We start from the raw sequence: 26,519 nt of genomic DNA on the forward strand, positions 1-26,519 counted from the left end.
ATTTCCCTATAAAAATACGGCATAAATCTTAACAGACTATCAAAGCCAGTTTTACTTTCTCCACATGGGACATACCAACATCCCTATCCCAGGGAAGATGTCCCTGTCCCAGCCCTAAGGCTCAGTCCCCCGTGCCCTTGTTCTCAGTGTTGTCCTGACATAAGGGAGACCCCTCAGATCCTGAATTATGACTAAACTATCTTCTCTGTGAAGTTCACAATTAATGAGCTTCTCCACAGAAGCCTCAATAGGACAACACCTCCTGATCACCCTGAGCTCAGACATCTTTGAAAGAGGTTTAAGGGTCATTTTCTTACAGTTTGCATTTTTGTTTTGTATATCAATTTCATTTAAATTGTCCTATTTCACAAAATAGTTCACCATGCTGATCCCTGGAAAAGGCAAGACCAATTCTACTGTTAATTCTGCCATCTATGTGTAGGTGCAAGTTTCAGATGGAAGAAGAAGAGAAGAAAGAATGAAAGAAGCTTAAAATTGTCTAAAACTGAATCATTTTCTTAAACACAAACATCTTCTCATACTCTCTCTATTAAAGGCAGAGCCAGGATGAGTTCATCCTTCCGTCCTTCTTTCCTTCCTTCCTTCCCTCCCTCCCTCCTCCCCGCCCCCCCCACCCAAGATCCTCTTGTGAGATAACTGGGAAAACAGACTTTACAGGTTCTCGGTAATGCATATTGCCTAGTACTTAAGAGGTGCTTAGTGCATTTTAATTGAACGAATAAATATTAATTCATTTCTCTTTAATTTGTCTTACAAATGATAAAGCCAAAAACAAGAGCTCAGGTCCCTGGCTCTAGCACAGTGTTCTTTCTAGGTAATATTTCAATTCTGAGTCAGCTACGGAGAGAATGATTTGGCGGGGGGGGGGGGGGGGGGGTCCTGAGCCCTCCACAAGATCCTTAATACACTGTGACCAGACCACACAGTAAGTTGTATATTCTGCTTGAAATTATACTGCCAACACCAGAGACTATGCCTTTCCATAAGAAGAGCAAGTTATTTAACTCTCTGTCCCTCAGTGTGCTCACCTGTAAAATAGGGATAATCATGCTTATCTCACAGAGCTGTCATGAGGATTAAATGTGTTAATATATGTAAAGTTCTCAGAATACTGGCTGGCACATAGTAAATTCTGTAAGTGCTAGGGGCTACTACTACATTATTGTTATTGCTGTTGTTACTAATGTATTTGTCCTAGAATCTGACTTCCCCCCTCCCCCCCAAAAAAAGTATTAGCCTATTTTCTTAGAGTTTTTTTGTTTTAGACCTTTCCTTCCTTCCTCAGCAACTTTCAAGCCCTTGGGGTAGAGGCATGTAGGCTATCTATCCATCCAAAAGGATTTATTGAGCACTTACTACATGTTAAACACCCATGATAGGCTCTAAGAACATAGAAATGAAAAATGGAGCTCATAGAGCAGTATGGGGAAAAAGATAAATTATCTAGGTAGAAGACAGTGACTGAGAAAAGGGGAATGGTTTATACAGGGTAGTCAGGGAAGGCTTCTTTAAAGACGTGACATTGAGAAGAGATATTTCAGATGGAGTGAAAAACAAATATAAAGGCCCCGAGGCTGGAATGAACTAGGCATGCTTAAGGATGAAAAGACCAGTATGGCTCTAATAGAAGAAAAAAGGCAATGGATGGAAGGAAATAAGGTTGGAGAAAAAAGCAAACACCAGATCACCAGGGCCTTGTAGACCCTGGTGATTTTATTCTGTGATGGGAGGCCAATGGTGGGAATGAGGTAGTGACACAATGTGATTAATGATTTTAAAAGGTCATTCCAGTGAGACTTTCAGTTCCAAAAGATACTCTGGAGACATTTACACTTCAAAAGAACCATATCCTTCATAAAATACAAATTTTTATTGAATTGCTGAGCACAAAAGATTTTTTTCACATAAAGGAAAACCTGAGGAGTGAACAGTGAGATAAGAATTTTCCAAGGGCAGCAAAATGTTTTTGTTTTGAATATATCTCTGTGTATATATTATCTTTCACAGGAAGTAAGTAAATAAGTAAACATTTTTAAAAATTGGCATACACCTAACAACCAAGAAATCAATTCTGGCTAAACATTAAAATCATTTGGAGGGCTTCCTAGGTGGCGCAGTGGTTGAGAATCCGCCTGCCAATGCAGGGGACACGGGTTCGATCCCTGCTCCAGGAAGATCCCATATGCCGCACAGCAACTAAGCCTGTGCGCCACAACTATTGAGCCTGCACTTTAGAGCCCGTGAGCCACAACTATAGAGCCCATGTGCTGCAACTACTGAAGCCCACATGCCTAGAGCCCGTGCTCCGCAACAAGAGAAGCCATGGCAATGAGGAGCCCGCGCACCACAACGAAGAGCAGCCCCCACTCACTGCAACTAAAAAGAAAGCCCGTGAACAGCAAAAAAAGACCCAACACAGCCAATAAAATAAATAAAAAAATAAATTTATAAAAAAAAAAAATCCAAAAAAAAAATCATTTGGATAATTAAAAAAAAAAAAAAAAACTGACATCCAACTCCCACTTCTAGAGATTCTAATTTACTGGTTTGGTGTAAAGTCCAAGGACGGATATTTTTTTACAAGTTTCCTAGTTAAAGTTGAGAACCATTACCTCAAGAAAACTCTTATACCTATATATCACAGTTTATAAAAAAATATTCACAGCAGCATCATTTCCAGCAGCAGAAATTTGGGGAAAAATTCTTATCTTTATCATCAGGAGAATGAATAAACTGTGGTAAATTCCATGCAATGGAATATTATATAGCAGTAAAATTAAATAAACTACAGCTATACACAACAACATGGATAAATCATTGAAACACAATATTGAGCAAATAGAGAAACCTAAAGGATAATGCATTTGTGCAAAGGTTGAAAACAGAATTAAACAACATATTGTTTAGGTGTACAGGATAATGCCATTTTTGCAAAGCTTGAAATAAACATATTGTTTAGAAGTTTCTACATATAAAAGAATGGTTAGCAGCTATGTGGTTGGCAGAGGGAAGTAGATCCCAGGCAATCACAAGCAGAGGAATAGGGCAAAAACATTACGTGTAGATTTGACATTATTGGTCATGTTTTAGTTCTCAACTTTGGATGGTGCTCACTTCATTATTATGATCCATAACTTATATGTGTATTTCATGTATTCTTTTGCACGAATCATATATCAATTTTTTAAAAGATTTCTACTGTGTAGAAAATAGACTTTGGATAGTGTACATAAGTAGAAGCAGAGAGAGAATTGGGAAGCTACTGAAGTAATCTGGGAGAGAGTGAATGGTGGAGTATACCACAGTGGAGTTGGGGAGATGGTGAGAAGTGATCAGATTTAGAATACATTTTGAGGAGTGGAACTTCTAGGACTTGCTGATGAATAAAAAGTATGCACTGTCCAAAATGGTAGCCATTAGTCACATATGAGTATCAAAATTAATTTAAATTAAATAAAACTTAAAAATCAGCTTATTGGTCACACTAGCCACATTGTAAGTGCACATGGCAGGGACAGGGACAGGCAGGGACAGTTCATTTGTGAAAAGCTAAGGCAGAATCTGAGGTTACAAATCATATTAGCACAGATATAGAACATTTCCATCACCACATAAAGTTCCATTTGACAGACAGTGTGTGGGAAATGAAGGAGGAAAGATGGTTCCTAAGTTTTCTGCCTGAGCAGCTGGGTGAATGGCAGTGCCACTTGCTGAGGGATGAGGAAAATCAAGGGAATAGCAGGTTTGGAAAGAAAACTGAGTTATTTTGTACAAGAAGAGATGTTGAGCATACACCGATCAGAGAGGGAAGTTGGTACCAGAGATACAAATTTGGAATATATTAATGTATAGATAGTATTTTAAATCACAGGATTAGCTTTCATAGCAAAATGGTACCTCCCCTTTGCAAAGCCTCTTGACAATGGGGACTCTGAATATCAAAATTACAAAGGCATTATCCTTTGACTCACTTCAGGACATTTATCTAACATATATGAAATAATCTGTATATAAGGTCTTTCATTGCTGCATTGCTCGGAATAACAAAAGACTGGAAACAACACCATCTATGGGTAACTAACTAAACAAAGTATGGTACGTTCACATACTGGAACAGAGATGTATAACAGAATGAGGATGCTCTCCACCTACTAAACTAGGAAGATTTCCAGGATATACTGTTAAGTTATAAGAGAAAAATTAAGGGGCAGAACAGTATTTATAGGACATTACCTTTCGGGCAAAAAAGGAAAAAAGTAAGAAAAAAAATTCAGATTTGTTTGTATTAGTGTAAAAATCACTGGGAGAACATACAAAAAACTACTGTGAGTGATGATCTTTAGGAAGCTGGGGCAGAGAGGAGTGTAGTATGGTGTACGGGGACACAGGGCTGGTAGCAAGACTTCCTGATATATATCTTTTTATGTCATTTTGATTTTTGAACCATGTTATTATCTTGCTAAAACAATTCTACTAACATTTTCTGAAAGGAAATAATAATCAGCCAAATTAAGAGATCAGTGAGATAAGGACGAAAATTGACCACTGGATTTGGTAAGTTGGAGATGATATTAACCATGGAAGTTTCAAATGTTAGAAGTAGGAAGAAAAGTCTGTTTGGAGTGGATTGAAAGAACCAGAGATGATAAGTACAGAAAACTTTACAGAAAAAAAGGCAGAGAAACTGGGAAGTAGATGAAGGAACATGTGATGTCTAGAAAGTTTTGGGTTTAAGACGGACTGTATCATACTTTATTTGTAAGCTAATTGAAATGGTCAGGTACAGAGTAAGAAATTGATGCAGGAAGGAGAGTAATAAAACCAGAGTCAAAACTCTTGAGCAGACCAGGGGTAGGGGTCTAAAACACATGTTGGTGGGTAGGTGGTCATTGGATAAAGGCAGGGACAGTTCATTCGTTAAAACCTAAGGCTGAATGTGAGGTTACAAATCATGTCTTTTTCTCAACACATGCACACTCTATAACATTCACGCACTCCACCTTCAATGGCCTTCCCCCACACATGGGTTTAATGCTCAGTCACTACAGTCCATGAGATCCTCCAGGACCTGGGCAGTATCCATCTCTCCAAACTTATATAACATCACTTCTTCCTTGCTCACTACACTCCGCTTACATGGACCTTCTTTCAGTTCTTTAAACATGACAAGTTATCTCTTGCTTTGGGGCATTCATCCATGCTGCCTGGAATTCTCCTCTCCCACTCTTCCTGATGTTGGCTCCTTACTATCTCTTAATGGGTCTGCCATCATTCTCTCTCTTATAGTATATTGTTCTTTTCCTCCAAAGCACTTAACATGATTTTTAGGTTTATACTTATGGGTTCACTTTACAGTACCTGTGGAAGTCAGAAACCATGTCTGTTCCATCCAGTATCTAACAGAATGCCTGGCACACTATGGGTGCTCAAAAACTATAATTTTTAATTGTGGTTAAAAAAAACCCATATAACATTAAATTTACCAGCTTAACCATTTTTAAGTGTATAGTTCAGTCTTCAATAAATGTTTTTTGAATGAGTGAAATGAGCAATCCAACTAGCTGCCCAAGCCAGAAACTACTGAATCACCCTTGATTCTTACTCTTCCCTTTTCTCCCTCAGGCCATGTTCTTTAGCTTTGTCTATTCTAACTATAGCTTTATTCACCCTTTCAGTCCATCTTCACTGCATTGCTCAGTGGCTCAGATCCGCATGATTTCTAGCCTGGACTATTATAAAACTTTTGTATCTGTATCCCTGTCTTCAGGTTCATCACTCTTTATCCTTCACTTCCTGGCTTCAAAGGTTCATTCTACTGAAATCTGTTCATGTCTTTCCTTTACCAAATAGAAACCAACGGTGTACAAGGTTCAACCTGGAAATCAACAGAGAAGGCAGTGGGGATAAGGCAATGGAGAAGGAATGTTAAGAGAAGCTGCTCTGGAAATGCCATTAATTCTGTTACAGGAGGGCTCTTTTTTTCAGGGCCTATTCTGCTTCCATAGCCATTACTATTATTATTGTGATTATTACCTTAAGATAGATTTTGCATACTGTAAAATTCACCCTTTTAGTGGGCAGTTCTATAAGTTTGACAAATGCATGCAGTTGTATAACCTCTACCACTCCATTACCCCTCCCCCAAATTCCTATGTATCCCCTCACCCCCGATAATCACTGGCACATTTCTGTCCCTATGGTTTTGCCTGTTGTAAATGCCACATAAGTGAAATAATATAGAATGCAGCCTATTGAGTCTGGTTTCCTTCACTAAGCATAATGCATTTAAGGTTCATCCATGCAGTTGGGTGTATGAACTACTGCAGCCTTTTAATAATGCCATCTGTACTTGGTTTCAACAGATTGCTACTATTCCTACCATCTACACAATAAGGTCCAAATTTCTAGCAATCGCACACAAAAATATTTAGAACCAGATTCTACTTTTATGTCCATCACACCAGTAGTGCTCATGGTCTCTTGAACTAGGCACCTTCCCACCTCATGCTTTTGCCCATCTGTTCCTTTTGATATGCCCTTCTTCTCCTTTCTTTGCTCATCTAGTGAACTCTAATTGTCCTTCAATAGCCCAGATCAATTGTGATCTCTACCGCCTATCTCACCACCACTACACTACCCTACACTACACTTCACCACACATACACACACACACACACAGACATACACACATTTTCCCTGTTCCTGACCTCTAATGAGGCATGCTTGGAAATGAGGTATAAGGAACACTCTCATTAATGGTCGTATAGAACTCTAGCCTATCTCTATTATAGCCCTAATCATACTGTATCATACTTTTTGTTTATGTGCCTCCATATTGGGTAGGTTGAGAGACTGCTGAAGACAAAGACTTTGTCTTAGTCATGGTTTTCCTCCTAGTTCATAGTACAGTTCCTTGCACAGAGTAAGAGCTATATAAAAAACGAGTGCATGAGGTAGCACATGTTTTGTGTTTAGTGGACTCCCTCTAATCTCACCCTTCCCCCTCCAAAAACAAAAACAAAACTTTGAAAGCCACTCCTATAGAACACTTCTTTCTTCAAAAAAGAAATATAATTATCCTTTTTGTTTTCTGTTTCATCAATTTTTTAATTGGTTTATTTCTCACCTAAGCAAAATCAATTAACTTATCATTAACAAATATTTATTGGAAATACACTGCCTCTTGTCCTGGCAAATTTTAAGATAAATAATTTGATTTTAGTAGGATAAATTATTTATTTTTACTTCACGTTCAGACTGTGGTAAGAGTAGCAATGAGTACTGCTGAATTGCTTGCTTTAGCATTTCACATGACTGCTGTCTCTAATCCCAGATCAAAAGAGGTTACATCTTGAGAAGTCTTCAGATTCTATTTTACAGCACTTTAGCATCTCATACCCTTTAAAAACATTATTCAAATGTACATATATGAGAATATTTCTTTTAATGAAAATATTCAGGTTATTAATGATGTCTTATATGATAGATAGAATTTATTTATGGCACTCAAAGAGAATTTTATTTTGAACTATTTGGCAATACATACTGTTCATTTAGCTTTGCCTTCTTTTGAGGTATTAGGAAGCAAAGAATTAGTGTAAGACTACTTTTGATGCTTCCTTCAGAGTAACTAAAAGCTTGACTTCAAAAGTCATATAAAAATGACACTTATATTGAAAAATATCTTTTAAAAATTTCCATGAATGTCTTTTTGTGGCTAATGTTTATCAAAGTCATAGTTGCTGCTCATGGAAATTATAAGGTTCTCTTGTGTCTGAATTAATATTTTCAAAATTAAGAAAGTTACTAGCAACATAGAATTGGTAACGGGTTGGACATGGTATGTCAATTTGTATTAAATAAGTATGTATTTTGAAGTAATTTTTTCTTCTGAAAAAATTTAGAGATGTTCTATAGGAAGCACACTTTTTCTGAGAAAAAAGCAAATAAGTAAAATATCTTTTATTTTAAAAACATTTTATTTGTTTTAGTCAATTCTAAATTTGTGAGAATAGCATGGGCTGAAACGAAGGTAATATCTGCTGTATAAGGTGAAGTTTTGTTAAGGAAATTAAAAATATTAACATGTTTTAAAGAAATATATATAAGAGGAATGATATATGATGGAAAAACTTTTTTACCTTGTATGACAATCTTAAGTGCACATTACTGATATATTCAACTCATTGAAGTCAAGCCAAATGAAGATCTCTGTTTAATAATTCAAATTATTGTGATTACATGAAAGAATAAACTGTTTTCTATTAAAATTAAAAATAAACTCTGTTGCTTATACTAATCACTCAATTATATGAGATTTTTCTGTTTTGTGTACTTATGAGGTTTAATATAAGAAGTTAAATGTGGATGGTCCTTCTTTAAAAAAAAAAAAAGCTCAGCTATGTTAAAACCTAAGTTTTCCAAAGCAGTTAAGAGGTAAATAGATAAACAGTAAAGAGTTTCTGCTGCAATAACATCTACTGCTGCTGGTGGGGGTGGGGATGGAGAAAGAGCTTTAGGATTTTTATCCAAATTATTACATCTTAGAATTAGAAATTATGATGTAGTACAGATAAACAATTATTTCTTGAGCTCCACGAGGCATTCTGGGCGTGAGAATGGTCCCAAACTGTGGAATTTGGTACTAGAACTGAAATATATTTTACTATAAAGTAATACTACAAATTTCCTTATTAAAATATCAAATACTTTATAAGTTTACATTCTCAAATAAGTATTAATTTATTCACAATGTATTTTCAATTACTGGCTTTGCTTCTCAATAAAATCATTATTAGAGGGATTTATGTAACTTTAAAGTCTTCTTTCTACAGTACTACGTTGAACACTATTAGAAGTTTTTTTGTTTTTTGTGTTTTTTTAAAGGATACAAAAGATTCCTGGGTTACAAACTTAAGATCTAATGTAATGATCTAACTACATGCAGGTTTGCAAAGAAAATGCTCACACACCCTTAATGAAAATGGCACCAATGAAGCCAATACATAGTATATATATTAAATCTTAGATTACAACTCTTAATCCAGGTATTAAAGAGTTTACATATCCCACAGTAGTTTGGCCTTCTGTACATAAACTGGTTAAAGAATACCTACTATCATTGAAAATATGTTCTAAATTCTTGCTTGAATGCCATGGAAAAAGACAGTAAAAGGAATATTAAGCCATTTTATGATATCTGGTTGCTCCATTAACTCAATTGTACTGTGATTGTTTTTGAGACTCTTCTCCAAGTTCAAACATGTCAGGCTTGTTCTTCAAGCCTTTCAAGTTGAGAGTTATATTAAAAAACAGTGCCAAGCAAGAAGTTTAAGTAAACATAAAACCATCATAGAAACGACTACAGGAGTTCAATTTGATTATTAATATCTTCCTTATCAATGTGTCAAGTAGTAAGACCAAAAAATTTTTTTTAATTAATTAATTATTTTATTGTTTGTGTTGGGTCTTTTTTTGCTTTGCACGGGCTTTCTTTTTAGTTGTGGTGAGTGGGGGCTACTCTTCGTTGTGGTGCGCAGGCTCCCCATTGCCGCGGCTTCTCTTGTTGCGGAGCACGGGCTCTAGGTGCGTGGGCTTCAGTAGTTGCATCACGTGGGCTCAATAGTTGTGGCTCACGGGCTTAGTTGCTCTGCGGCATGTGGGATCTTCCTGGAGCAGGGGTCGAACCCGTGTCCCCTGCATTGGCAGGCGGATTCTCAACCACTGTGCCACCAAGGAAGCCCCAAACCAAAATTTTTCATTGGATTTGTAGTTTATCTTGTGATTTCTTCTTTGATCTACAGTTTATTTGAAAATATATATATTAATTTTCAAATATATGGGTTTGTTCTAGCTATTCTTTTTAAATTGATTTTTAGATTAATTGCACTTTGGGCAGAAAACATAATTCCAACCTTCTGACATCTGCTGAAAATTTAGAGCCTCAAATATAGTCACTCTCCATAAAGAAATGAATTCTATGGTGTAGTATTTTACAAGGTCAAAATAGTTGAGTCTTTAAATCTTACTGATGTTTTTAGTTGGCCTAGTCCATCAATTACAGGGAGAGATGTACTGTAACTGCTCACTATGATATGGACTGCTGGTTTCTTCCTGTAGTTCTTTCAAAGTTAGTTTTGTTTATTTTGAGAACATGTAATTAAGTGGATGCAAATTCAAAAGTTCCTAAAGAATTTCCCACATTCCACTTTGGTTGATTTCATCTTCATGTCATCATTTAATATGCTCCTTCCTCTACCCCTCAGTATTTCTTGTAAACTGGTAGTTATTACAACCAGTAGCTTGACTAGATCTCAGTTTAATTCTTTGGCAAGTATACTTATGGTAGTCCTATATATTCGCTACTGCAAGTATATATCAGGAAGTGCAAAATGACTGATTGTCTTACACTTAATTACATTAAGACTGATCACTACAGTTATGTATCAGCCTGATCCATTCCTCTATTATAAAACCTTTCCACTAATGATTTTAGCAGCCATGCTGATTGTTGCTAGAGCCATTATTTCATTAGGAATTATGAAATGGTGAGTTTTCCAATGTATCTGTATTTCACAGATAAATCCGTCTATCTGTATTTCATGGGTAAAATTGTTCTATGGGGAAGAACTTTCCCTCATCAACTATTTAATTATCTTGAAATACACTTTATAAAGAAAAGTCAAGATGAGTGCTTGATCCTTTTCCTTTATTTATCAATTTACACAATAATGAGTTGGTGACCTAGCAACTTCAAAAGTCAACTTTTTTGGTATTAACATTACAAATTCATGAATTTTTATATATTTGATGTGTTTCAATCCTTTTATATATATTTATTCATTTTTAATCATGTAAACATGCTCCACTGTCTCCAACATTTGTTATAAAAGCATTTGATAGTAAAATCTTTCCTTTGTAGGTAACCTGCCTTTGAAATTTAAAAGTACTATCAGAATACATCTAGGTCTGGATCTCATTCCATTCATCTTGCCTAGTACTTATGAGTGCTTTTAATCTAAGACTCAAATCTTTCTCCAGCCCATATAAATTCTCTTTTCTCTCTTTGGTAAATTATTTCCCTCCATCTGTTCTCATTTCTACAACCCTACTATAAATATAGTGAATCTCCTGACTCTATCCTTTATTTTTCCTCCCATAATTTTAACTTTTTCATCTCTTCACCTTGAATTCTAAAGATATTTTTTCAAGTTTGTTTTCTAACTCCTTAATTTGATGTTCTGCAATATACTATCAGTTGTTTATAATTTTAAAATTAGCAAATTATGTTTTTCCATATTCAAGAGAACTTTCCTATTCTCAAATGCTTACTTTTTACTATTTTGGGGGGGGGGGGAAATTTTTAAATCTACAGAAAATTCCAAGTATAGTACAATAAAAACCCATATATTCTTAACCTAGATTCATCCACGATTAACATTTTGTCCCAGATCATTATTTTTGGTACTTGCTCTTATTTAATATATTAATAGAATGTCAAATTACACTAAAAATATTGATTAGAAGTTTTTTTTAAAAAAAACTTTTGTTTCTGTGCTAAGTTTGTTTTACAGAAGGTCATTTCCTCTGATGCTAGGATCAGTTCCCTTTTCTTGACCAGTTTATTTTACCTTATTTTATTTTAATTAATTAATTAATTTTTGCAAAATTTAAGGAGGCACTCATTTTCAGGTTCATGCATAACAACACTAAGAGTTTCTACTTATGAATCAGGCATCTATTGCCAAAATTTAAGGAGACACTAACTCTTGGGTTTAAACAAGTGCCATGTTTGCACTTGTATGACCCTGAGAGTTAGTGGCTCCTTAAATTTTGTACCCTAGTTTTCTCTCTTGCCTCACCCTAGTTCTGGCTCTGTTGTGCATGCTGTTGTGGGACTTGTCTCGTCTTTTTCTTCTATCTTTCTTATTATTATGGAGTGAAATTTATCCCATACTGGGAACTGAGAAGGGTTCTGTCATAGTTTGTATGAATCTATTCAAATACTCTAAATATGTTCCTCTTCTTCATGCAGTAAAGCATGAGCTAATCAGTGTTTTGTTCACATTTATCATCAGTAATGCACCCTAAAGTGATCCTGCCAATATACATCAATAACACTCAATTTACCATTAATTGCTAATTCCTTAACCTTTATACAGCTTTTGGCAAAAAAGCCAAACTTGTGAGTCATTATCATTAAGGTGTTCAAATAATTTATTTACCTTATTCAGGTTCTTTCTCTATGTGGTGGCACTCTTTTTTTCAATCTTCAGCTGGAAAACTGTGACAGGCACCTATTCAGTTACTCCAGAATATATTGATATAAAAGAGCAATCTTTCAAAATCACACTTAATTACGCTACAAAATTGGTTTCAAAAGGCAAGTGCCCTAATCGTGGTTTGTTTCTTTAAGCAAAATGTAACATTTTATCTCTTCCACTGAATACAGTCAGAAAAATCAAGAGGCAAATTCTTAGAGATGGTTTTGATGCTATGGTTTTCTGGTTCTTTCAGACCACAAAGGCCTTTTAAGTGCGTTACTGCTATTGTGCATTTGTTTGTCAGATTTGCCCCATTTGTGCACCAGGGCTGAGATTAGCATTGAGGCAAGGCAGTGCCTAGAGCACAAGATTTAAGCAGGCATTCAACTTTTAGGGTGGTGCAGAAGCAGAGTCTTCATTTCCACCCCCCTGAGAAGAAGTGTCTCCTTAAATTTTGTGCCCAGGAGCCTCTCTTGCCTTGTCCTAACGAAGGCTCTACTGTGCACATGTCCAAATATATTTTAGAATTGACATTGTAGGTGCAAAAAAAAGTTTCTCAATAACCTCACCAGTAATTCTATGCTCTGAAAGCTACCGTATCTTTTCAGACAACATTGTATTAATGTAGTAAACTGACTCTGAAGGAAATACTACTCAATTTTTGATAGCCTGGAAGTTTTGCTTGTGGTTTTTGTTTTTTGTTTTGCATTATACTGTACTATTTCTAGACTTCGTTATGCTCAGATGCAAAATATTCTGATGATTTTCCTTTAAAGTTTATATTGTTTGGTTTTCAAATGTAACTTTTAAGTAGTTTTAAGTAATCATCATTTATGTTTTCTCATAGAAGAGACACTAAGATTTGGGTTCTTTCGCATCTCCACTATAAAACTCATATTTTATCTATGGCACAGCTTGCTGTTTCCTAATATCCACCTTACTCATCTTCCTTATCAATAGAAGCCTTGAATTTTAGCCAGGTAATCCAATTAACTAGAATAAAGATTCATTTTTCTGCTTCCCTTGCTAGAGGTAGGTGTGACTATTTTTCTCCTTTCTTCTTGTTGACTGCAATGGGGCATATCAGCTGTGGTTCAAGCAGTGCTGAGGATGGTGGGTCAGCTAATAAGAGACTGGGCCCCTGATGACTTTGAGGCGCATACCCGCCATCCCATCAAGACCTTTCTTCTCAAAGGTAACCACTATTATTTGTGATTCCTTCCATAATGTACATGAGCAGTATGTGTCTATATAAATGCGTGAATCAAACCTTTTAAATAAAACTTTATACATATAGAAGCTATATACTATACTCTGTTATACACTTTGTTTTTTTCTTTTAATAATATATCAGCAATCTTTTTTAAAATTAATCTTTCACAGTTGTGTTTCACAAAGTTGAGTTATCCAAATTAACTTCCAGATCAGCAGATTACTGTGAATATGACTGATTGTGTCTCTACTGTCTGTGTCCAAAAATGAAGACACATTTTCCAAAAGAAGCATCGTGGTAAAATGCTCAGCTTTCCCCAAAAACATCATTTATTTATTCCACAATGTGTCTACAATGGAACACCATGCTCAAGACAATATAAAAAACAGCCCTGTTATACTTCACTAGGACAGAATCTAATCACCGTGTATAACAATATTTCTATGGAAAAATGTATTTAGAGTTTCAACTTAACTGGAAATACCTCTCTAGAGGTAGAATGGCACAATGGGAAACATGGGCTTAGACTCAAAAGACCTGAATTTTAATCCTGGCACTGTTAATACTAATTTTATCACTTTGAGCAAGTTACTTAACTAAAGTTCAGTTTCTCATATGTAAAAAGGAGATAATGGTATGTATTTCTCAGGATGTTCTGCTGATCAAATGAAGTAATAGAACATTGTCTGGCACACAGTAAGGCACTGTTAAGTTCCTTTCCATTCCCCTACAAAGGGATTAGGATTTCGTGCTTAGCTTCAAACTCCAATGGACTACAGAAAGGGGATAGGGCAGGAAGTAAGCAATGGAGTAGAGATTCAGGGAAACAAGGGACAGGTGTAGGTACTCTTGATAGCTAGAATGGATAAAGCTCCTACATACTTTCTTGATTCTGACTAATGCCTCAGTTACTGTCTTCATTTTTGTTCTCATGGGTATAGGAATTGACCACCTCCTTTCCTTTATACTTCTACTATCTGCTGCTTTCATCTGCAGACCCCACCCCATCTTCCCTAGACAATAGCAAGACAGAATTTAGTCCTAATTTCCCCCCCCAAAGTTACACACAGTTAAAAACACCTGATATAAAAACACACACCTGGAGACTGACTTCTAGAATGGCAGAGTGAGGACCTCAGTGAACTGACTCTCCCTCTAAAACAATGAACATAAAAGCAAACAAATAAACTATTTCAGAACTCTGGCATTTAATAAAAGCCACAGAATGAACTATAAAATCCAAGAGGAACTAGTGAACCTTGATGCCCTTGAGAAAAGCAGCAGCACAGGCACCTGAAGTGGAATACAGTCCAGATAGCACATAATTAATGAAAATGCCAGTTCCAATCCTGTCTACTGGCTGGGAGACATGTGACCTTTATCCCTCTGAGTTCAAGTTCATCTCATTTCCCCTCTAACTACCTGTGAGAATTAAATAATGTAATACGGTAACAACAACAACAAAACACTCATGAGTATGGTCATAAGTTATTTATCTAAAAAAAATTGCTAAAATCAACATCTCTACCTTACACATGAAAGATATACTATTTGCAGTCAAACCATTTAAAAGCTTTAGACTTTGCTCCAACACTGTGCTTTACCTTTCCATGAAGTTATTATTCATTAATATTTCTAAAAAAGAATGACAATAAGGCCAGAACTGTAATCTGACATAAACCAAAGTGACAATATTGAAATTCTTTGGCAAAGCCTTTCTCTGCACTAAGCCTCAATCTTTCTAGTACATTTATCAAAAGATGACTTCTACTTCTTCTATATTAGAATAAGCTGTCTCTCATGCCTAGCTGTTTTAAAGTATCCTTTCTTCAAAGCACCAACCCTACAATCATAATGCCTTTCTTCCTCTGATTTCAAAACAGCATTTTAAAAACAAATCTTAACCCAAACTATCCAATACATACTGTACCATAAATTTATAGACTCCCGAACATATATACAATGTTGCAGTATAATGGATTTACTTATATTTTACTTTTACATCATCAAAAATAGCTAATAATGACTTTTCTTAATTTGAATTAAACTGTACGGGGAAAACAAGCAAACATTAATACATGTTTTACTAAGATTAAGCTCCTACCTTAGGAGAAGTGGAGAGATCTCTTCCTGTAGAAACAACTGTGTTTTCATTTATTCCTCCTGTCTTTGGTGAGACGGCTGGTGGGGCTGGGGCTTTTCTTTTTACCCTCCTTTCAGTTTCCAGTTCTTGAACTGGACTTACCAAATTATTTGCAGGAGGAGTTGGTTTAGGTTCATAAAAAGGATTTGATCTAAATGAAAGAAGAATTGTTGTTAAATATCTTTATAAAAACAGTTTATTCCCAACTAAAATACTATAATATTTTCATTTATAAAACTAGAACAAACTGAAAATGATAAGGAGAAATACAAACCAATGATAACTTACAGTCTGGAAATAGGCACTGTTAATCTTTTGTTTTACTAATCATTAACAATAAAAACTTACTTTTTAAAAAGTATTTTCAAATCTTTAAAATACAAAGTCACACTCAGCTCTGCTATATACAGATCCTTGGAAAACTGTTTGTAATAAGAGTAAACCCTATATATTCTCCACACCCACAGAAAAGGAAATAAGATGAGAAAACACTGATTTTTTTTTTTTATGCTCCCCTCACCAAACTTTTCTTTTTCTTGCATTTCATCTCTTTCTCTGTGTTAAATTCCCTTCCCATTAGGGAACATCTTTTAGAACTTGATTCAGTGAGCTTCCTTTAATAGCAAATTCTCCCAGGCACTGAAAATGTCTTCATTTCAGTCTCATACTTAAATGATAGTTTAGCTGGGTAGTTTAGTCTAGTTGTTAGTAGTTCATCTCAGCACTTTGAAATATTAGCCCACTGTTGGCTTAATATTGCTCTTTTGTAAGTCTTTTGTCTCTGGTTGCTGCTGAGATCTCTTTATTTCTGGTTTTGAGCAATCTTACTACAATATATCTAAGTGTGTATTTCTTTTAAATTTATCCTGTTTCAGACTCCTTGAATTTCCTGAGTCTGGAGATTCATGTGTTTCACTAGTTCTGAAAAATTATCAGCCATTATATCTTTGATAGCCCCTTCTTTATTTTCTCTATTCCCTTCTCTAGAAAAGCATATTAAATATATGTTGAATTACCTCTCTCCTTCATATTTTTACAAGTTTTTATTCCTCCTGTTCTATATTCTGGATAATTCCTTCACGTCTATGACCCAGTTAACTTTTTCTCTTTTCATTTGTGTCTAATTTAATGTTCAATTCTCCATAAATTTTTAATTTGATAAGAACATTTCTTCATATGGCTTAGGTACAGAGATTTGAGTCACTCATCATTTATACATATTTATTTTACAGTCTGTATCTGATAAATCTATCATTTGAATTCCTTGCATTTATAATCCTCATGTTTCTCTTAGTAATCCTGACTTTTTCTCTTAGTTAAACTATTTCCTTGTGTATTTTGTAATTCTAGATTGTGAGGTTAGGACTTAATCTGAGGAAATTCTGTGTAGTTAGAGTTGGGAGTGCCTCTGTTCAAAGTGTTTCATGCTTGCATTTGCCAAGCAGTTTAGGAGCCACTTTATTTCTCACTTTCTTGGCTTGGGGGTTCCCAGACCATCCTGCCAACATAATGTCAAATCCATGTGAAGGTAGGCCTACGCTTGTAACTTTTAAGGGAAATCATTTTTTTCTCTACCTAGAGTCTATTCCAGGCAGAAAATCTTCCTTGTTAACTCCCTTTACGAATAGATATTTTTCTAGTTAGTTATCCATAAACACAAGTATCTGGTGTTTATGATGATTATTCTTCCTAGCACAAAGTAATAAACTTTTATTCTGGTTATTATTTGTTTGTTGCATTTTTTCCAACACCAGTCTGTTCCCTAGAGTTCAATATCTTTATGCACAGTAACAATAGACTCTGAGTCTACAAAGCCAAGAACCAGATCACCCAAACATAATAATTATACCGAGGGACTTCTACCTATTTATATAAGGTCTGTACTGATGATAGCCTTCTGTGTTCAGTTATGCATGTTATTTTAACTGCAACAGCACCAGATTCATTTAGAACCACTAACCAAATATCTATATCTCTGCCTAAAGATAGTCAGCTCTCATGAGACTCAGGGGACCAAGTATATCTAGACAAGAGAGGGGATATACACCATACTTGTGATGTCAATCTCACTCTGTACTCATTGCAACAGTTAGAGTATTGTAACTCCTTCCCACTGAGATGGGGAAACAGCCACAGAACTTCTCTCACCTCTGCTCAGGCGTTGCATAGTTATTTTTCAAACTCTAAAAGTAGTTCAAAGGGAGGTAAAAATCAAGAAATGGAATAAAAAATTTTTTTTAACTCCAAAACTTAGAAAAGAAAAAAATTCCCCTCTCCCCCTCAAAACTTACTATTTGCTAACTGATGTTAAATGTTTCAGGACTGAACAAACCCACTTTAATGTAACTGAATAAATTGATCCGTGAATTATTTGGGTGATATTTTAAACAATTATTCCCGGTTACATCTCTCTTTAACAAATTTCCACAGTAGTTTGTAAGATGGTAGCTGCTACAATAATCATTATTAATGTGTTATATAAGGATGGTTAGTTTTTCAAAAAACTTAGACGTGTTAGAGGATAGATATTTCTATTACAAGAGAATCTGTGCTTAACAGCGAAAAAATGACATAATTCTTTATACAGGCAATTTTTTTTACTGCGCTTTATATAATTGATTTACAATACTAAGTTGCGCGAAACTTTTATAAAACTTATCTAGTATGTATAACAAAGATATCTAGATACTGTCCTTTTTCTTCATGTCTCTTTGTCTCCCTCTAACCACTTGAATATTGGTATTCTTTGTATATTGAAGGTGAATGCAAGTAGAAAAGCTCAGAAAAACTAATTTCCAAAGCTGGTTCCTAAGGTTCATAATACTAGAAACATAATCAAAATGGACATTTTCTTGAAATAATTAGAGCTGTGTTTCTCAATCCATTTTACAGTATGACATGTAATAAAAATGAAATTTGTATGATATGCTAGAGTGAAATAGGAAGCTGCTGGAAATTGAAGGTATCAGGGACTCCAGCTGCCCCCGACCATGCCTGACAGCCAAGAATACCAGAGGAATCAGTATCTCTGCACGCTTGCAATCTACCTGTTAGACAACAGTATTCTAGGCATCGCTGGTTAGGTACTAAATCAGAATAAGGACAAGAAGCCTCTACTTATAAGAGCTTTAAATGATCCTCCATTTAGATCAGAGATTTCTAACTAAAACTGAATTTCCTACTCTTTAAGAATGAACCAGATATACTTCCATGTACATGAAATATGCAAAATAGTCAAATCCATATAGACAGAAGGTAAATTAGCAGTTTTCAGGAGATGGGGAAAGGGATTAATTGGAACTAACTACTAACATACATGGGATTTCTTTTTGAGGTGACAAAGATGTTCTGAAATTAGAGAGTGATGATGGTTGCACAATGCTAAACTAAACTGAACAAACTAAAAACCACTTAAGTGTACACTTTACAGTGTGGAATTTTATGTCATGTGAAGTATATCTCAATTTAAAAAGTGCTGTTTTAAAAAGAGTAAATAAGAATAGTACATACATATGATTGTGAACACTGTTCCCTTTTCTGTAATGACAAGAATTATTATAATTTCTAACAATTACATTAAAAAATACTTAAACAGTAAGAAAAAATTATTTAAGGAATTAGCATAATTTCCACATTCTGTTGATCATCTATGATCTGAATAATCTATTTCAAGGCTCCTTACATCGCTCTGAATAAACAAGGCTTATTTTTATTCTTATATTGTACACTTGAGTAATAGATTAGTTATATCATTAACCCATTGTGAATTAAAAACTCATCAGTTATATTAAGTGGAAAACTGGACAGAATAACTTTAAATGATGTTATTCATTGATAACTTCAAATGACATTATTCATTGTTTAAAAAAATAATCCAAGAAAAAGTATTACAGAAAGAAAAACTAAAGTTGATTAGAAACAATTTTAGCAAACATAGTGAAGCAAGGGTGGAACGAAATCTGTAGTCTTTCCCTCTCAATTTGAAAACTTATTTTTCTTTGAAAAAACAATTCAAATGTATTAAAATGAGTGTGTAGCTTCCCCGAATAAACTTCAATGACAGCTTCCCTTGAGAAACTGACACACAACCATAATAGAAGTGATTTCACGCTGGACCTCAAAAGTCACTTCATAAATGTTTTGAAAAATATTACTGCTCTATCAGTTTTCATTTTTGCTACATAGCTGGAATGGCTGAACTAACCCCCAGATATGAGAAAATTGAGAAACCCATACAGTTGCTAAGTGTAAAGGAACGTGCTAAAAGTACTGAAGGGTATATACTTTCTCTTCGGAGCTGATGGATATGCTGAATTTCTGAAGGTTATTTTAGAACATCAAAGAACACAGCACTATTTATTTGTGATAGTTTTATGTCAGAGGATACAGGAAGAGTTTGGTAATGGAAGATGAGTCATATAGGCTTTTCACTTGATGAAAGGTCATAAGTTTATTATTGAAGTAAGAACAAATTCTGGAAGATTTCTGCTACTTAAGTTGGACCTACAAACTTTTGGAGAAAAAGATGAGAAATACCAAATAAGTAATTAACACAGAGTTCTTCCTGGACATTAGCTGATGAGCAATCTTTAGAATTTATGGATATGTTCCTACAAAAAAGCTGAGTGTTTACAGACTACCTCTGGTGACCTCAGATGATTGATGCAACTTAGAATGCTCTTTATTCATGGGAAACTTTGTAAAAGCTGTGACTTTCATGTGGAAAAAAGAATGGTCAAAAGGAAACACCTAGTCATTCTGATTTTAGTTTTTATTAAGGCATTTTAAAAGTTTAAACAAACATTAGATGTCTCTTTAATTTGTTAACAGGAGAGAGCAGGGTGTGTGTGAGTTGTGTAATACTCATGTATCTTGGAATGAATGAATGCTTGTATTTAAAGTTTGCATTTACATTCAAATACTCTAGGTGTGTGGCTATTACTCAGCACCTACACCACCCATGAAAAATTTTATTTGGATCACACATTAGTTATTTCAAAGAAAACAAATATAACAACTTTAGCAAGAGTAGAGCCAACTTTTTCAACCCCTGTATAGTTATTAATTAGTATTGAGATCTCAACCTGGGTTTGGAATCAGATGATTATTATGATGTAAGTCCCATACTTATAGGAAGTCAGAACTTTTTTAGGTTTTAATAAAACCTAGCCATGCCCATGGAAGCATGTAGCACATGTAAGAGTCATTAGCCATGTGTGGTAAAATGAGGAAAGGCTGAGAAATGCAGTTCCAGAGCAGCAGAAAACAAGTGAACTACCTCATTCTTTCAAACAAGTCTTTCAAATATTTGAACTTGGTTATCATAGTTCCCTTAAACTGTCTTTTTTCTAAGTCAAATAGTCCCTATGCCCTCAATCACTACTCATTTGATGTGGTTTCTGGACATTTTAATGACTCTGTGTCTCTACTGTTAACACTCTGAATCATCAATGCCCCTTGTAAAGTACAGCATCTAGAACTAAAATACTGGTCAAAATGGGAGCTGACCAACCAATGCACAGCAGAGGGAGGACATTTCTCCCTTCACACAAAGCAACTGCTCCCAACTTTCACACATCAAAGGAGCCTTTTTATTATTCCCCTCTCAACCTATATATCCCATATTTTGAAAGATTCTCCTACGACATGCATTTTTAAAGAAATAACTATTTTCCCCAAGATCTAAATAATGTTAATATGATAAAATTCAGTATTCCCAAGGACAGCAAATGCCCATATAGCCTCACTGTAAGTAAACATATAATTAGTATTTAGCTTTAAAAAAATGTTAAATATTCTATAGATCTCCCTAGTTCCACATCAAATTATTTTCATTCAACAGACCTAAAAGCCCAAGAATTTCAGGCTGGGAATCACTCATGTGACACAGTATTTCTGTTAATAAAGTTAAATATTACTGTTTTTTTTTTAACAGCTTTATTTAGGAATTATTGATATACAGTAAATGGCACATTTAAAAAGTATAACTTGATGAGTTTTTTACATATGTATACAAGTTTTTTACATATGTATGTGAAACCATCAGCTCGATCAAGACTGCAAACTTTTCCAGTTCTCCAAAAGTTTCCTTGTATCCCTTTTAATCCATCCCTCCCTCCACCTCCAATCTTAGGCAACTGTGGATCTGCTTTCTCTTGATACAGATTGTATTTTCTAGAGTCAAATAAAGGATATCATTCAGTATATACTCTTTTTGGTCTGGCTTCTTTCACTCAGCATAATAACTTTTAGATTGATCCACGTAGTTATACGTAGCCATAGTTTGTTCTTTAATACTGAGTAGTATTCTACTGTACGGATATACCACAATTTGCTTATCTATTTGCCTATTGATGGACACTGGGGTTATTCCCATATCTTGCTATTATAATAAATAAAGCTGTTAAAAAATTCACATACAAATCTTTTTGTGGACATATGCTTTGATTTCTCTTGGGTAAATACATAGAATTAGAATGGCTAGGTTGAGAGGTATATGTTTAACTTTTTAAGAAACTGCCAAATTATTTTCTGAAATAGTTCACCATTTAGAACTTTGAAAGTTCTGGAGTACCAGTGGCTCCATGTCCCTGACAGTATTTGGTATAGTAAACCTTTTAAGTTTTAGCAATTCAAGTGGGTATATAGTAATATCTTAATTATGGTTTTAATTTGCATTTCCTTGATGACTAAGATGTTGAGCACCTTTTTGTATACACATTGGCCATTCTTATATCTTCTTTGTGAAATGCCTGTTCAAATCTTTTCCCTCTTTAAAAAAGATAGTTTGTCTTACTATTAAGAGTTCTTTACATATTCTTGATAGAAGTCTTGCCAGATAGGTGTTTTGCAAAGAATTTTGGCCAAACTGTGGCATACCTTTTCATTTTCATTAAGTGTTTTTTAAAGACAAAAAGGTTTAATTTTGAAGAAGTCCAAATTATGTTTTTTCCCCTTTGACTCTGTTTTTTGCATTTTCTTTAAGAAATTTTTGCCTAACCCAAGTTCACTAAGATTTTTCTCCTATGTTTTCTTCTAAAAGTTCCAGTATTTTAGTTTTCACTTTTAGGTTTATGACCTATTTTTAGTTAAACTTTGTATCTGTTGTGAGGTAAGGACTATAGTTCTTCTTTTCTGGAGGGGTGGGGGGATATAGACCTTTAATTGTTCTAGCACCATTCATTGTAAAGATTATCCTTGCCTGACTTCCTGTGCTACTTTTGTCAAAAATCAATTGGCAATATATGTGTGGATCTATTTCTAGATTTTCACATTTTCTTTCATTTAACTATCTGTTTACTTTTAAGCCAATACCACAATGTCTTGGTGAATGAGTCTTGAAGCTGGAACTTGTAAGTCCTCCAAATTTGTTCTTTTTCAAAATTGTTTTGGCTATTCTAGGTCCATCATTTTTCTATATACGTTTTAAAATTGCTTTATCAATTACTACCAAAAAAATACACAAAAATTTTGATTGGGATAGCAATGAATCTATAGATCAATTTGAATCCATGGCCATAATAGTTCTTTCCATTGATTTCTTTCAGCAATCTTTTGCTGTTTTCAGCATACAGTTATTGCATTGCTCATCTTTGTTCAAATTTATCCCTGAGTTTTGGTTTGTTTGTTTGTTTGGGGTGCTTTTGTAAATGGCATTTTAGAATTTTCTATATCTAATTGTTAATTGTCACTATTGAGAAATATATCTGAATTTGTATATTGATCTTGTATTCTGTAACCTTGCTAAATTTACTTTTTAGCTCTAGTAGACTTTTTAGAGATTCCTTATGATTTTCTGCATAAACGATTATGTCATCTGTGAAAAAACATAATACTGTATATCTTCAAATAACATGTATAAGAAGCTTAAAACAGTATTCTTCCATTTCCCTATGCTCAGCCTTTGTGTGACTACTGTCATGTTTTATTTCTACCTCTGTTTTAAAACCCAGAATATATTATTATTTAAACTTTAAAGTCAATTATCTTTTAAAGAGATTTTTTAAAGAAGACATGTATTTTATATATACTATTTATTTGCCATTTGCTGTGCTCTTCATTCCTTTCCGCAGATCCAAATTTCCAAGTAGTGTCATTTTTCTCCTGCGTGAAGGACTCTGTAACATTTTTTGCAAAGCAAGTCTGATAATGACGAATTGTCTCAGCTTTTGCATGTCTGGAAACGTCCATTATTTTGACTTTTTTTTGTTTTGTTTTTTTTGGGAAATAAAAATTTGTGTTGACAGGTTTTTTCTTTTAGTATTTATATATCATCCCACTATCTTCTGACTCGAATTGTTTTTATTGAGAAGACTAGCTGTAGTTTCCTTCATCATTCTTATGGTTCATCTTGAGGTTCATTCAGCTTCTTAGACCTGTAGCTTTATACATTTTTTTAATTTCTAAAACTTTTGGCCATTATTTCCTCAAATATTTCTTCTGTTCCCCTCATCTTCCTTCTTCTCCTTTTGGAACTCCAGTTACACTTATATTAGGCTGCTTGAAGTTGTCCCACTGATCCTCTATTCATTTTTTTCTCTTTTTTCCCCTTTATGTTTTAATCTGGAGAGTTTCTATTGCTAAGTCTTTACGTTCACTAATACTTCCTTCTGTGGTATCTAACATGGGGTTAATCCCATCCAGTGTATTTTTCATAAGATTTTGTATATTTCATCTTTATAAACTGAATTTGGATTTATTTTTTGTCTTCCATGCTCATGCTTTCTTCCACCTTCTTGAATATCTGGAGTATATTTATATAATAGTTAAATTACTACACTTGTCTTTAATTCCATTATCTGTACCATTTCTGCATCCATATTTATGGACTGAGTTTCCTCCTCATTATTAATCAGATCTTCCGGCTTCTTTACATGCCTGATAAATTTTTGACTGGCTGTCAGACATTGTGAATTTTATGTTTTGGATGCTGCATTCTTTCGTATTCCTTTTAATATTTTGGGGCTTTGTGTGGGATGTAGTTACATGGAATCATTTTGATTCTTTCAAGCTTTGCTTTAATCTTTGTTGGGAAGGCCCAGAACAGCCTTTAGTCTAGGGCTAATCTCCCCCCACTACTTTGACAATACCCTTCTGAGGACTGAACTCGATGTCCCATGTGTTAGGAAGTCTTTCCTTTCTGGCTGGCAGAAACCCAAATTATTCTTGATCCTGGGTGAACTCCAGGGACTGTTCTGTCTAATTCTTTGTCCTCAGTAACTTCCTCATATGCGTACTCTGATCAGCACTCAGCTAAAGACTCAAGAAAAACTTTCTACAGATCTCTGAAGCTCTTTACGAGTAGCTTTCTCACCTCTGATACTCTGTCCACAAGTTCTAGCCACCTCAATACCTCCAAAGTCCAAACTGCCTCCTCAGCGCAGGGAGATTCTGGGGTGTTTGGGTTCTCTCTCCCTTAATTGCAGTTGGAAATTCTCTCCCATAAATAAAGCTTGGACAATTGTTGGGCTCACGTTTTTTGTTTCTTTTCTCTCAGGGATCCTGTGCTATTTGTGTCCAATGTCTGAAAACCGTTGCTTCATACATTTTATTAACTTTTTAAGTTATGTAAGACAAGAAGATATATCTATGCTATATCTATATATATGCTACTCCATCATGGCTGGAAGTTTTACGGTTGCTTTTTAAACATACTCAGGGCCACAGTCTGCAGCTACGTGGGTGGCAGTGTACAACTCCAGAATATAATGTAAACATATCTTCCCCCATCCCCAATCTAGATTTGAGTAAAATAGAACCCTAATCACACTGACTATTTATATACTAAGTTTGTGGTCGATAAACATCTCATTTAGGTAAGAATAATAACTCAAATGCAGATAATTCCTAATTTATAAATGTCATGATCTCATTGGCATTTGAATAAATCTTCTCATCAAATCAATATTATAAATGATTATTTGGTTCCCACAATAGACCCATAACATAACTGAAGTGTAATGCCTTCAGTAATCGATTAAAAGTACCTAAGCACCATTTATAACACGATTGCTGTGGGAAGACACAATTGGAATTCTAACCAGAGATTCCAGGAACATTATTTCCTTCATTTGTTAGTTTAGGGTGCACTTATGGAAAAAGGTGGGAGAATGAGGGTCAAGATTATAAAAATTCAGATGGGGGATGAGATAGCTACTAACCTGTAAACTATATATTAACATAGGGACAGACCTCTTTTTACCCATCTAAAGGTATATTATAGGAAGATTTCTTTAGTTAAAATACGATGAGAGCAAAATGAAATGTACTTACTCATCCAACTCCTCTTCTTCAGCTTTAGAACTATCAGCATAGAGATATTTGCTCATGTCCACCGGTCTTATATTTTTTCTTTTTGTAGACTGGGGAGGAGAATCCTTTATAGTTACAAAGGTTTCTGGCTCATCAAATGGGTTCAAATACTGTGGAGTCTGTACCTCTTTAAAGGGATTATAGCTGTTATTATAAAAGGGTTCTTCTGGTTTTTTAGGTGAAATTGCTTCAGTGATTTGTTCTATAAAACAATAGCAAAAGATGAATTAAATCAAATGAATACTATCTGATATTTTCTTATATATTTAGTATTTTCAAAAATACTCAGTCTTGAATCAGTAAACTCTATGGAGTTGAAAGAGTGCAGATTAATAATATGTTTTAGATGGGCTAAGTTCAGAAGATATGATATCTAAGATCTTCATCTACTTCTCCAGGAATGGCGCTCTTCAAAATAGCATCTTTCAATTGTTAATGCCCTTGGAATCTCTACTAATGTTGGCATTATGGTATGTCAACTTTGGAAATTTTAACCTTCTTAGAGGTACAATATTCTATTATTGCTTATTTTATTTCACTACACTAGCTTGCCATCTCAAACTGATAT

General features: G+C 34.7%; 1 protein-coding gene across 8 annotated transcripts in view; it reads right to left on the reverse strand.

Moving 5' to 3' along the window:
* EHBP1 (EH domain binding protein 1) overlaps window positions 1-26,519 on the reverse strand; it is a 432,654-nt gene that overhangs the window by 135,923 nt on the left and 270,212 nt on the right. For all 8 annotated transcript variants that reach the window (XM_057743639.1, XM_057743640.1, XM_057743643.1 and 5 more), the window contains exons 9-10: window positions 25,913-26,153; window positions 15,602-15,791 (exon numbers count right to left, since the gene is read on the reverse strand). In XM_057743639.1, coding sequence (XP_057599622.1) covers window positions 15,602-15,791; window positions 25,913-26,153 — 431 coding nt within the window. The remainder of the gene's footprint in view (window positions 1-15,601; window positions 15,792-25,912; window positions 26,154-26,519) is intronic.

The sequence above is a fragment of the Hippopotamus amphibius genome, chromosome 7 (genome assembly GCF_030028045.1).
Source record: "Hippopotamus amphibius kiboko isolate mHipAmp2 chromosome 7, mHipAmp2.hap2, whole genome shotgun sequence".
NCBI classification, from domain to species: Eukaryota; Metazoa; Chordata; class Mammalia; order Artiodactyla; family Hippopotamidae; genus Hippopotamus; species Hippopotamus amphibius.